The following is an 11,183-nucleotide window of genomic DNA, read 5'->3' on the forward strand; positions in this document are numbered from 1 at the left end:
ATTGGCTAACAGATAGTTAATCCAGATATTCTTACCTTTGTCTTGATTCGGCAATCTTGTCCAGATCATCATGGCATTTGTAATTCTTTATGATAACCACATTAGCATTTGGGGGGGGGGGGGGGGGGGGGTAAATACAGGTGAATAGGACAAAATGATTTTTTCTCTGAGATTTACATGGTTATCAAAACGTCACACCAGGATATGCCTATATCCTGCTTCGAAAATCCCCTATGGGAAAATAAATGCTGGAAAAACAACTGGAACCATTTCCTTATTTGACCACTATGTTTTATGGGTATTATGACTCATATGGTGGTACTCCATTGACCTCATCCAAGCAATCTTCAAATACCCATGACGTGCCTGAAAGTATGAAATGGAAGGGGAATATTGAGCTCTTGTAAAAAAGAAGTCTGCTCTTGATCCGAGGTAGCACTAGCTTTACATTGGATAGGCTGTAGAGCTGAGTTAAAGTTCATACTAGCCTTGATTATTATAAACAATTGAAAACTATTTATTGAACATTAATTATATTAGATATTTTATGTCCACAATAACAATAGTACTTAAGTTATAGTAATATATTTTGGACTTACCAATGTAAGCACACACCTTTCCAAAGTCAGTGAAAGTCATTCATTTCACAATGCATTTATTCATTTCACAATGCATTTATTTATACATCTAAAAACGTAAGCAGACAAGACTGTGCATGGTTGCACTTATGTACACTTTCTGTACCTAGACACCATAAATAAAAATCTATAAACATTGGTTCAGTAAAAAAAAATCTGTTTTTCAAGATCCTTTAAAACAGGAAAAATGTCATTTATACAACTTTTACAAAGCAAACCCCCACACAGTCAAATGTACATTCCAGTAAATACAGTCATAACCTTAAAATGCCATCCCAGATTTAATGAAAATAGTTTCTCTAAATCGCATGTTCAAAATGTTATTTAGCCTACTGTACAGTCAAATATTAGGCTTTACATTAAACATATACATCAGATTCCATCATTCCGTGCTACTGCATCACACAAGCCTTTTAAGAGGAGTCAAAATCCTTCGGGGGTGTATGTGTGTTTTGTTATTGTATTGCTAGATATTGCTGCATTGTTGGAGACAGAAACATAAGCATTTCCCTGCACCTGCGATAAGTGTGTAAGCGACCAATAAATATTGACTTGAGCCACGTAGCTTCTTTCATTTGGCATCTCGCATCAGGACGTGACAAACTCAACCATAGATTTAAGAGGAAAGCTTGAGACAGTTTAACAGAATGTCAGCACAGTAATAAAATAATAAAAATAGGTCGCAAAATAATACAATGGGCTCAAATTTTACATGTTAAAAGGTGACAAATGAGATTTAGTAGAATCCAATCATTGCTCCAACATTTGATCTTCCATACTTTATAAGCCAAGGTGAAATCAAACCCTAATATTGAAGTTATCCACTGTCATTGGATTTCTACAAATGATTGTTTACTTTGTAACACTATCCAGTAGACAGGTAAATTCAAAACTCTAATTCATGAGGACATGCAGATAACAGGCATAAGTGAGTCACATGTACTAAAATCTCAATAGCCTAATCACCACGCCAGTATGAATTTCATTACGTAACCAGACCAAACCTACTGAACCAAATGATACGGGAGCTTCACTAAATGGAATATGAAATAAGCTTGGAACTACCTGAGAATTCCACACAAGCTCATACATACACAGTTCTACAAATGTGTAAATCCACCTGGTTCATCTCTGTGCAGCCAACCAGAACTGTGCTATTCAGTACATACCATAGGAGAAGATATCCAAATAAATACTATTATTTGTATTGATGGTAAACAGCAAAAATGTGTTGCTGCCCAAAATAGTAGTTTGTTGCTGCCCAATATACAATAGAGTCACTAGACATGCAATACCCTGCAAGACCCTGCTAGGTAAAGTCCCCCCTTATCTCAGCTCGCTGGTCACCATAGCATCTCCCACCTGTAGCACACGCTCCAGCAGGTATATCTCTCTAGTCACCCCCAAAACCAATTCTTTCTTTGGCCGCCTCTCCTTCCAGTTCTCTGCTGCCAATGACTTGGACGAACTACAAAAATCTCTGAAACTGGAAACACTTATCTCCCTCACTAGCTTTAAGCACCAACTGTCAGAGCAGCTCACAGATTACTGCACCTGTACATAGCCCACCTATAATTTAGCCCAAACAACTACCTCTTTCCCAACTGTATTTAATTTTTATTTATTTATTTATTTTGCTCCTTTGCACCCCATTATTTTTTATTTCTACTTTGCACATTCTTCCATTGCAAAACTACCATTCCAGTATTTTACTTGCTATATTGTATTTACTTTGCCATCATGGCCTTTTTTGCCTTTACCTCCCTTCTCACCTCATTTGCTCACATTGTATATAGACTTGTTTATACTGCATTATTGACTGTATGTTTGTTTTTACTCCATGTGTAACTCTGTGTCGTTTTATCTGTCGAACTGCTTTGCTTTATCTTGGCCAGGTCGCAATTGTAAATGAGAACTTGTTCTCAACTTGCCTACCTGGTTAAATAAAGGTAAATAATAATAATAAATAATAATAATAAATACAGTCAGAGCGAACATCCCTGCAGTTAGGAAACAGCAAAGAAATTGTCCACTTACAATGCTGGAATGTTCTGCAACAAATTGAAACAAGCAAACTCAAATGAAAAATGTAGACTAGAAGAATATGAATTTTATATTCAACAAGTATAACATTTAAGTTAATGGGGTTAACAACATTATTACCATCCGTTCTCCAGCTGTAGACTAGAATAGAGCTTCCACACAAGAGTTAGTCACAGTCGCTCTGTCACATCTTTTTCTTTTTACAATGTGCAAACCTTAACCAGTTAACTAGTTCAGGTGCTCCACATCGGCTTTGAAAAACAGCTCGTTCCCTGTAGGCTAAATTACTATTCCTCAATCTCAGACAATTTTAAGTGTGAATATTGGGAAGAAGAAAGACAAACCGGGCAAAAGCATGTGGAGTCTACTGACTTTTATACCTGATCCAAGTAGGTCTGCCACATAAAACTAGGTGCATCTCAGTTACTTGACCCTTGTAACCCCATATTACAAAGCTTTTACCAGATCAGATAACTGTCACTATAACTGGGGTCAATATAACTGAGTGCAAGCCTGATTCAAAGCATTACAGTCATGGTAATTTATTCAAAACATTTCATGTTCTTAGATATAGAGAAAATGTTCTGTTCAATTTATTTGGACCTATGCCATTGTGGCTACGGTAACAATTATTACCACATTAGCAAGCTTCCACAGTAAAAAGAATACAGCAACATCCGTTCCTCAGCAAGCAAATTTCAGACAGGCGTTTTGAAAGTAGTGATCACGAGCCAAAATGCGTCCTCGTAAATTGTGCACTACGTCACCCATTTCGTATGATATGGTACATCCTACAAAAAAAATAAACGTTTTCAATTTGTATAATATGTGCTTCAGATCCTGTACTGCATCTTTAACTTCACTCCAAAATCAACATTTGTCAGATGAGTCCATGTTCCAAGGCATCTGTTGTGTAGATTCAATGGTATCCCTCAATCCCAAATTAACTGGAAATATTGACACCACAAAACATGATGAAATTAGATGGTGCCAATCTTTCTCATTCACTCATGATTGAGACATACAGCTTGAGCTACAAGAGTTGACGTGGGCTTATCTCGATGTCAGATTACTTTTAAGGTTTGAAAACATCTGAAAAAAACTTTGATTTGGACTGAACTATCTTTAAGTGTTCATATCAAAACAAATAAAAAAACACGCAGAGGTGAAGAAAATATGTTAGGAGAACATTTTTGGGACAAAATGCTGGCCAACTCACGATTGATACTTTCCTCTCCCGCCAATACGACAGTACTTGCCTTCCTTTCTTTATACAGCATGTCCATGTAGGCATCCACCAGCCTAAACCACATACTGGTGGTTGGAGGCGCCGTAGTTCATCGTGTAGGCCTGCCGGCTGTACTGGAAGTGGTCGGTCAGCACTTTGCTTCGACCATACTGAATGTCTGAGCCTTGGGACAAAGGCACTGAACCATTGGGCTGCGTCTTGTCCAGTCCCAAATTGTCGAAGGACATTGTGTCCTGCTTGGAGGAAGGCAGCAGCTTCTTCTTAGCTTCCTTATTGGCGTCATATTTCGCCTGTTGGCAGTGAAGAGAAGTGAATAGCTTAGCTTAACACATAACAAAGATTGACAAAAAAAACACACATTGATGTAAATTACCATTGTGTGATTTCAAAGTTCTACATAGTTATAAAGTTGCATGTAAAACTTTCCTCGGTGGGGGAGGACTTCAGAGCACTGTTAGAACCCCCCCCCCCCCCCCCTCATGCAGCGCAGAGCAAGCACCATGGCAGCAACAAGCACAATTGGTTGTCTATTAATACATTGTAACAGTCGTGTGAGTTTAAATATCAAAATTGCAAGGTGTGTGGCGTGTACCCATAGGATGTTGGGTATTTATCAAATTTGCATCGGAGATGACAAAATGAAAATTGCTCTACAGACTTCACGCTGCATAGTACAATAGTGTCTGAACATTTCCAACATGTTGGTCACCAACAACTAATTCAACTTAGTTCATGAAATAGATTAACAATTAAATCAAACTCAGCATTAAGCATGCAGATGTACAAATGCGCTTCTTTCTTAGTAGCACTGATTGTGTAGATAGCCACTATATTCAAGGTTTACATTGCAATAATTGTGATGTGTGAGTGGTTTACCCACCGTAGGTGAATGCAGTAATTGTGTTGACTGGATAAATGCCCAAAAAGTATATGTAAGCCTGTCAGAAGGAGTCACCTTGTTGTACAGGAAGACGCCCACAATGGCCGTCATCATGCCCATGATGTTGGTGGAGCTGACTGGGTTACGCAGCATCAGGAGCGATATGCTGATGACCATGATCCTCTTGGTGGCGTTTGCCACAGCGTAGCTCAGCGGGCTGACCAAGTTGAGGACGCTGAAGGCAATGACGTTCTGAGCAAAGTTACAGAAGCCGCTGACGAGGAGTAAAAGGAAGGTGCCGGTCCATTCAGACATGCCTGTCTGGAGGGGTTATATGCAGAGGAGGGAGGAAATGATTACTTGGATATTTGGAGAGAACAATGGATTTAGTCATGACTTTCTAAGGAAAATAGAATGTATCCAGGTTGTGGTCTCAATGTGACAAATGAACAAAAGGCAACCGGATACTAGAGATTTTGTTGTGTGTGAAGGTATATTGAGGATTAGGCAAAGGAAATGGATAACACATTTATGGTACATACTGTGTGACATCCTGTAGACTTGTGAATATATATATATATATATATATATATAATGTGGATATAAGACAGACATATACCATATGCAGTAGATTAACCACTATCTTATAAGCTGGACAACAATTAGACCACATTAGTTGATGCGTAATGTATGAACCTGCGCATACACTTTACGAAACTGAAAAACGTATCCCATCCTTTTTTAACTCACAAAATCCCCCTCAACCAAGAATGAGGAGAGGTCCACCAGAACCCACGTAGGCACCATGAAGAAAACAGCATTGAAGCCCAGTATGTTGAGAAGTCTCAGGTGGTGGATCCTCGTGTCCCGCAGCACCTAAAAAGAAAAATGCACATTCATTCACGGCCCTTGTAATTTCTTAGGTAGAAAACAACTGTAGTGTTGACCTTATGCCTCGATCAGACCGACAGTGTCACTGCATCAATTCTCCGCAATAAATTATGCAGTCAAACTTTTTCCATGATGTAATCCAAAATTGTTAATGCATGTGCAACAAAAGTTTAACATTCACCTTCTGCTCCTATTTCTGTAAAGTCTTAGCATACAATTTGATGCATACGCTGGATAAATCCAAGGTATGCACCACACAGAACGCATCGCAACTGCCTCTGCAGTGCTGCAGGGTAAACAGCAGCGTTCCAATGGAAATTATTGTGCTTCTAGTGTTTCCCGAAACGTAATCTGTCTGATCAAGGCGTTCGAAATCAAGTGAGCAGAAAAACACACCTCAAAGCGAGGCAAAAAGACACATCGCTAGAAATTCAGAGGTCACACAAATTCCTTGTCGGTTGGATGCTTTTCTTCATCAACAAGTATGAGAGACCGGTAACTAAGCAGTTGGTAATTAACAAGACATCCTTGTATATAAGTCTAACACTACAAATTATTACAGTCATTTGACTGCAGGGTTAGTAATATCAAGTAATTCATAACACGTCACAGAGTAATGTGCTATGGGGTAAATACACTCACCGACCAGTTTAAGGTACACCCATCTAGTTTGCTGTGAACAGCCCGTTCCATCTCATCCCAAAGATGCTCGATTGGGTTGAGGTCTGGGGACTGCGCAGGTCAATCAAGTAAACGGAACTCGCTGTCACGTTCCAGGCAATGTTTTTCCACTCCTCAATCACCAGTGTTGGTGATCGCGTGCCCACTCTTTTTATCTGATAGGAGTGGAAACCAGTGTGGTCGTCTGCTGTAATGGCCCACCTGTGACAAGGACTGACGAGTTGTGTGTTCCCAGATGCGTTCTGCACACCGCTGTTGTACTGCTCCAGTATGTCTGTTTGTGGCTCATCTGTTAACTTGCACGATTCTCCTTCAACCTCTCATCAACGAGCTGTTTTCGCCCACAGGACTGCCGCTGACTGGATGTTTTTTTTGTTTGTCGCACCATTCTCTGTAAATCTTTGATGTCATTGTTGTGTGTGAAAAGCTCAGGAGGGCGGCTGTTTCTGAGATACTGGATCCAGCGTGTCTGGCACTGACGATCATGCAGCGCTCAAAGTTCCTTAGGTCACTCATTCTGGTGTTCAATCGAACAGTAACTGAATGCCTCGACGCCTGCTTTATATAGCAAGCCACGGCCACCTGACTCCTGTCTGTAGGAGCAATCAATTTTGTGAATGGGGTGATGTACCTAATAATAATCACCTGGCCGGTGAGTGTGTGTCCTTCTCAAATATTGGTTTAAGGGAGACCACTTAAAACAGCAGGAAAATGTAGGACAGATGACACAGCACATCTACAGTATGTAATGAGCAAATGTATTGCAAGGACTGACAAGGCTTCATACAAATAGGCCTTGCCCTTCAGTTTTCCTTTTTAGTATGAGTGATGTCTATTATGTCTTCACTTGAATATTGCAAGGAGTGCTTTTACTTCAAATACAGTATTCTATTAAAAGGAAAATGTCTTGAACTTATTCTACAACCTCTGCTCAAACACATACTTAATTAAAAAGGTCCTCCTAAGTTCAAAATGTGCTATACTTGTATCCATCATCTAACAACACAAACAAGTCCTTTCAAAGGGTGCCGACTGTTAAGACATACCTTTTTGGAAAATATGTTTTGCAGAGAGAAGCAGAGTGTGGCGGCCAGGGCACTGACTAACCCAGATACATCAAAGGACAGCTCTGTCATTGTGGCCAGAAGCACTCCTCCGATGATGGGGATGAGAGATACGTACACCTGAGACAGGCACAGGACAAGAGTGCAAAAGAGAAAGTCGGCCAAAGTCAAAAAGTATAGTTGAAACCATTACCATCCATACACATGCAGTTGTTTTGCTAATTTGTTTATGGGACATTTTGTCACATTGAACCCACCCTCTAAATGGCTGTGGCACATATAGTGCATTTGGAAAGTATTCAGACCCCTTCACATTTTCTAGTGTATTATTACCTTAGTCTTATTCTAAAATGGATGAAATTTCTCTTTTCCCCTCATCACAATACCCTATAATGACAAAGCAAAAACAGGTTTAGAAATTTTAGCAAATGTATTAAAAAAAAATAAAAACTGAAATATCACATTTACATAAGTATTCAGACCCTTTCCTCAGTACTTTGTTGAAGCACCTTTGGCAGCGATTACAGCCGCGAGTCTTCTTGGGTATGACTCTACAAGCTTGGCACACCTGTATTTGGGGAGTTTCCCATTCTTCTCTGCAGATCCTCTCAAGCTCTGTTAGGTTGGATGGGTAGCGTTGCTGCACAGCTATTTTCAGGTCTCTCCAGAGACCTTCGATAGGGTTCAAGTCAAATAAAATAAAATTGTATTTGTCACATGCTTACTTACAAGCCCTTAACCAACAACGCAGTTAATAAACATACGTGTTAAGTAAAAAAATAGATCAGGAAAAAAAACACAAAAAACAAATAAGTAGTAAAATCCTGATTGCTCAGTTTGGCCCGGGCGGCCAGCTCTAGGAAGAGCCTTTGTGGTTACAAACTTCTTCAATTTAAAAATGATGGAGGCCACCGTGTTCTTGGGGACTTTCAATGCTGGGGAACATTTTTCGTACCCTTCCTCAGATCGGTGCCTAGACACCATTCTGTGTCGGAGCTCTATGGACAATTCCTTCGACCTCTTGGTTTGGTTTTTGCTCTGACATGCATTGTCAACTGTGGAACCTATATAGGCAGGTGTGTGCCTTTCCAATTCATGTCCACTCAATTGAATTTACCACAGGTGGACTCCCAATGAAGTTGTAGAAACATCTCAAGAATGAACAATGGAAACAGGATGGACCGGAGCTCAATTTCAAGCCTCATTGCAAAGGTTGTGAATACTTATGCAAATAAGGTATCTTTTATTCTTAATACATTTTCAATAATATCTAAAAACCTGTTTCACTTTGTCAGTATGGGGTATTGATGAGGGGGGAAAAAATTATTCAATCCATTTTAGAATAAAACGGTTTAGGGGTCTGCATACTTTCTGAATGCACTGTAAATAGCCTTTTTATTGTGCACTACACGCAGTGTTAACCGGATGCGTGTTTTATTCCTGCCTCAAAGCTGCGACCTGCAAACACACCTGCAAGGCTGGTGGTAATATGAGCCAAAAGACAGGCTCACATTGTGCCACATCACCATTGCTTGGACAAAATATATTAGAAAGCAACTTGTACACTATCAATTCTCTGAGTTACTCACTTTTGTGGTTTGCTTCTCCTTCATGATAATCCTTGATAACAACACAACCCATATAGGCATTGTGGCTTTGACTGTGGAGTGAAAAGAAACAAAGAAAATAGATAAAAGGATCCTGTTCAGTGCTTGACTTGAGGGCAAGGGCTTGAGTTGGACAAGCCTAGGTTACAAAAGGTAAGGTGCATGACTTGAGATACAATGGTTTAAAGACTTAAGAGCCCGTGCGATTGTGCTACACACCAAGAGTTTAAGTCTCATTGTGTCTCGTGCGTCACATATACACCCCTGGTCAACACAAAACGTGGAACTTATTGCATCATAACCTTATGACACTGCGTCAACCATAGCTATACATGTCAGTTATTGAGGTAAGACAGCAATGAGTTACAGTTCAACTTTATAAAGGCTTATGACTTATGTCATACATTAGGTACCTAGCTAATTAGGAAGTGAATGGTATAATACAAAAACGGGGTGTCATTAAGTGTTGCCGAGGGCACATTTCTGAGCTGTCAGGTTCCCACCAGTGACCATGGCCAGAAAGTCAAAATTGGCTAGAGATCCATTAACACAAACATTTGCTTTTTGTTCTTAATTTAAGGTTAGATTTAGGCATAAAGTTAAGTGTAGTAAAGGTTTAAAATCCGATTTTAAGAAGATAAAAAAATAGCCAGGATTTATGACTTTGTGGCTGTGGTAACTAGTGACGACCCAGTCAAGAAAGGTGAAGCACCGACCGTTTTCCTGTTGAGATTCAATTGGCACATGCGCATCCGCGCCAAGTTGCCATCTTAAAGTAACAGCAAGAGGAAACAGTCTGTGGTTGTATTTGATTAACCTTTTATTAAAAAGTATGAATTTAAGCGAACAAAGGCATGCAACAGAGGACAAACATAGGTATAATGTAAAGGTTTCAGAATGTACATTTCCTATCGACGCATAGCGACTCGAAGAAGTAGGAGTCCGAGGTTCCTTTCAAAAACGAGTCTGCACTCATCTCAGTGAAGGAGTTGAGGTAGGCCCCCCCAAACAAAAAGGTATTCAAACAACCCCAGTGTGTTGGTAAGTAAGGGAGGACGCAAGCTCCTTGGCTAATCGTCAAGTGACTTAAACAAAGCTTGCCTAAATTGACAGGACAAGACAGCAATCGATGTCGTTGCTAGCAAGCTAAAGCATTATACAAAGATTTGCTAATGTTGCGAACTAGCTAACATTCCGTTAGTTAAAACGTCAACCAATGATTCAGAGCTCGTACAAGTCTTACCAGTGTGTGCGTAGGAAACCGGTACCTTCCATATACTGAAGTGGGCCGACACAGAAGCGAAGTATTTCCCAAAAGCTAAAGGGAGAATATACCATTTGTAGTATATAGTTGGTACTTCTGTTTTTGGGACTCCCCATGCCTTCAACAACGTAGGAAGGAAGACGACGATTGAGAGTATATGAAAGAGCGAAACGGTGACAGGATAAGGGAATCCATTTAGAATAATTTTGTTAACGACGTTACCTCCCGAACTAACAGTGTACCAACAGAAACAGAGTAAAGCTATCCGGACCCCTTCCTTGACTGGGGGACGTTCCACCGCAGCCATCTTCCAGTTCGGATTCACTGGCAGTGAGACGTGGAGCAGCTACCAAAGATGGTGGATAAATGAAGACAGTTCACTCAGGCAATTTACCATTGGGGGGAAAAATGTCAGTTCCGGTCTACTTAACTGGGTGTGTCTCCCATAGACACGGATGTAATAGCAACTTGGTCTGGTCTAGTTGACTTTCATTGAAACAGCGAGTGGGGTGTCTCGTTTCCTCTTCCGTCTCTGCAGCTACTACGTAGCTCTGCTACGTACAACGCTGAGAATAAATGCCGCGTTCACTTGCTAGTCGGAACTCTGAAATGTCCGACTTGTTTAGTTTTTGAATGCAGCACGTGTATAACTACAACCAGCTAGCAAGTCGGAATTCCATAATTCCAACTAATACATGAACGCGGCAATTTACTTCTAGCTGATTGCGTCACCCCCTTACAGCAGAGGTCCCAAATAATTTAAATATTTAAACTGTACTGCTCATAGACATATTTACCATGCACCATTAACACATTTCTATTTACAATGACAGCCTTCTTTCAATTCATTAGATTGTGCAAAACAA

At 40.1% G+C, this 11,183-nt stretch overlaps 1 protein-coding gene across 1 annotated transcript; it reads right to left on the reverse strand.

The window, feature by feature from the left end:
• Positions 1 to 638: 638 nt before the first annotated feature.
• On the reverse strand, positions 639 to 10,851 carry LOC109902951 (solute carrier family 35 member E1). Its single transcript, XM_031786250.1, has 6 exons — positions 10,297 to 10,851; positions 9,036 to 9,106; positions 7,429 to 7,566; positions 5,561 to 5,686; positions 4,886 to 5,131; positions 639 to 4,220 (listed from the first exon to the last, which is right to left on the reverse strand). Exons 1-6 carry the CDS (start codon positions 10,622 to 10,624, stop codon positions 3,984 to 3,986), a joined length of 1,146 nt encoding a protein of 381 aa, XP_031642110.1. The 5' UTR covers positions 10,625 to 10,851; the 3' UTR covers positions 639 to 3,983.
• Positions 10,852 to 11,183: the final 332 nt, after the last annotated feature.

This window comes from Oncorhynchus kisutch, linkage group LG13 (genome assembly GCF_002021735.2).
Source record: "Oncorhynchus kisutch isolate 150728-3 linkage group LG13, Okis_V2, whole genome shotgun sequence".
NCBI classification, from domain to species: Eukaryota; Metazoa; Chordata; class Actinopteri; order Salmoniformes; family Salmonidae; genus Oncorhynchus; species Oncorhynchus kisutch.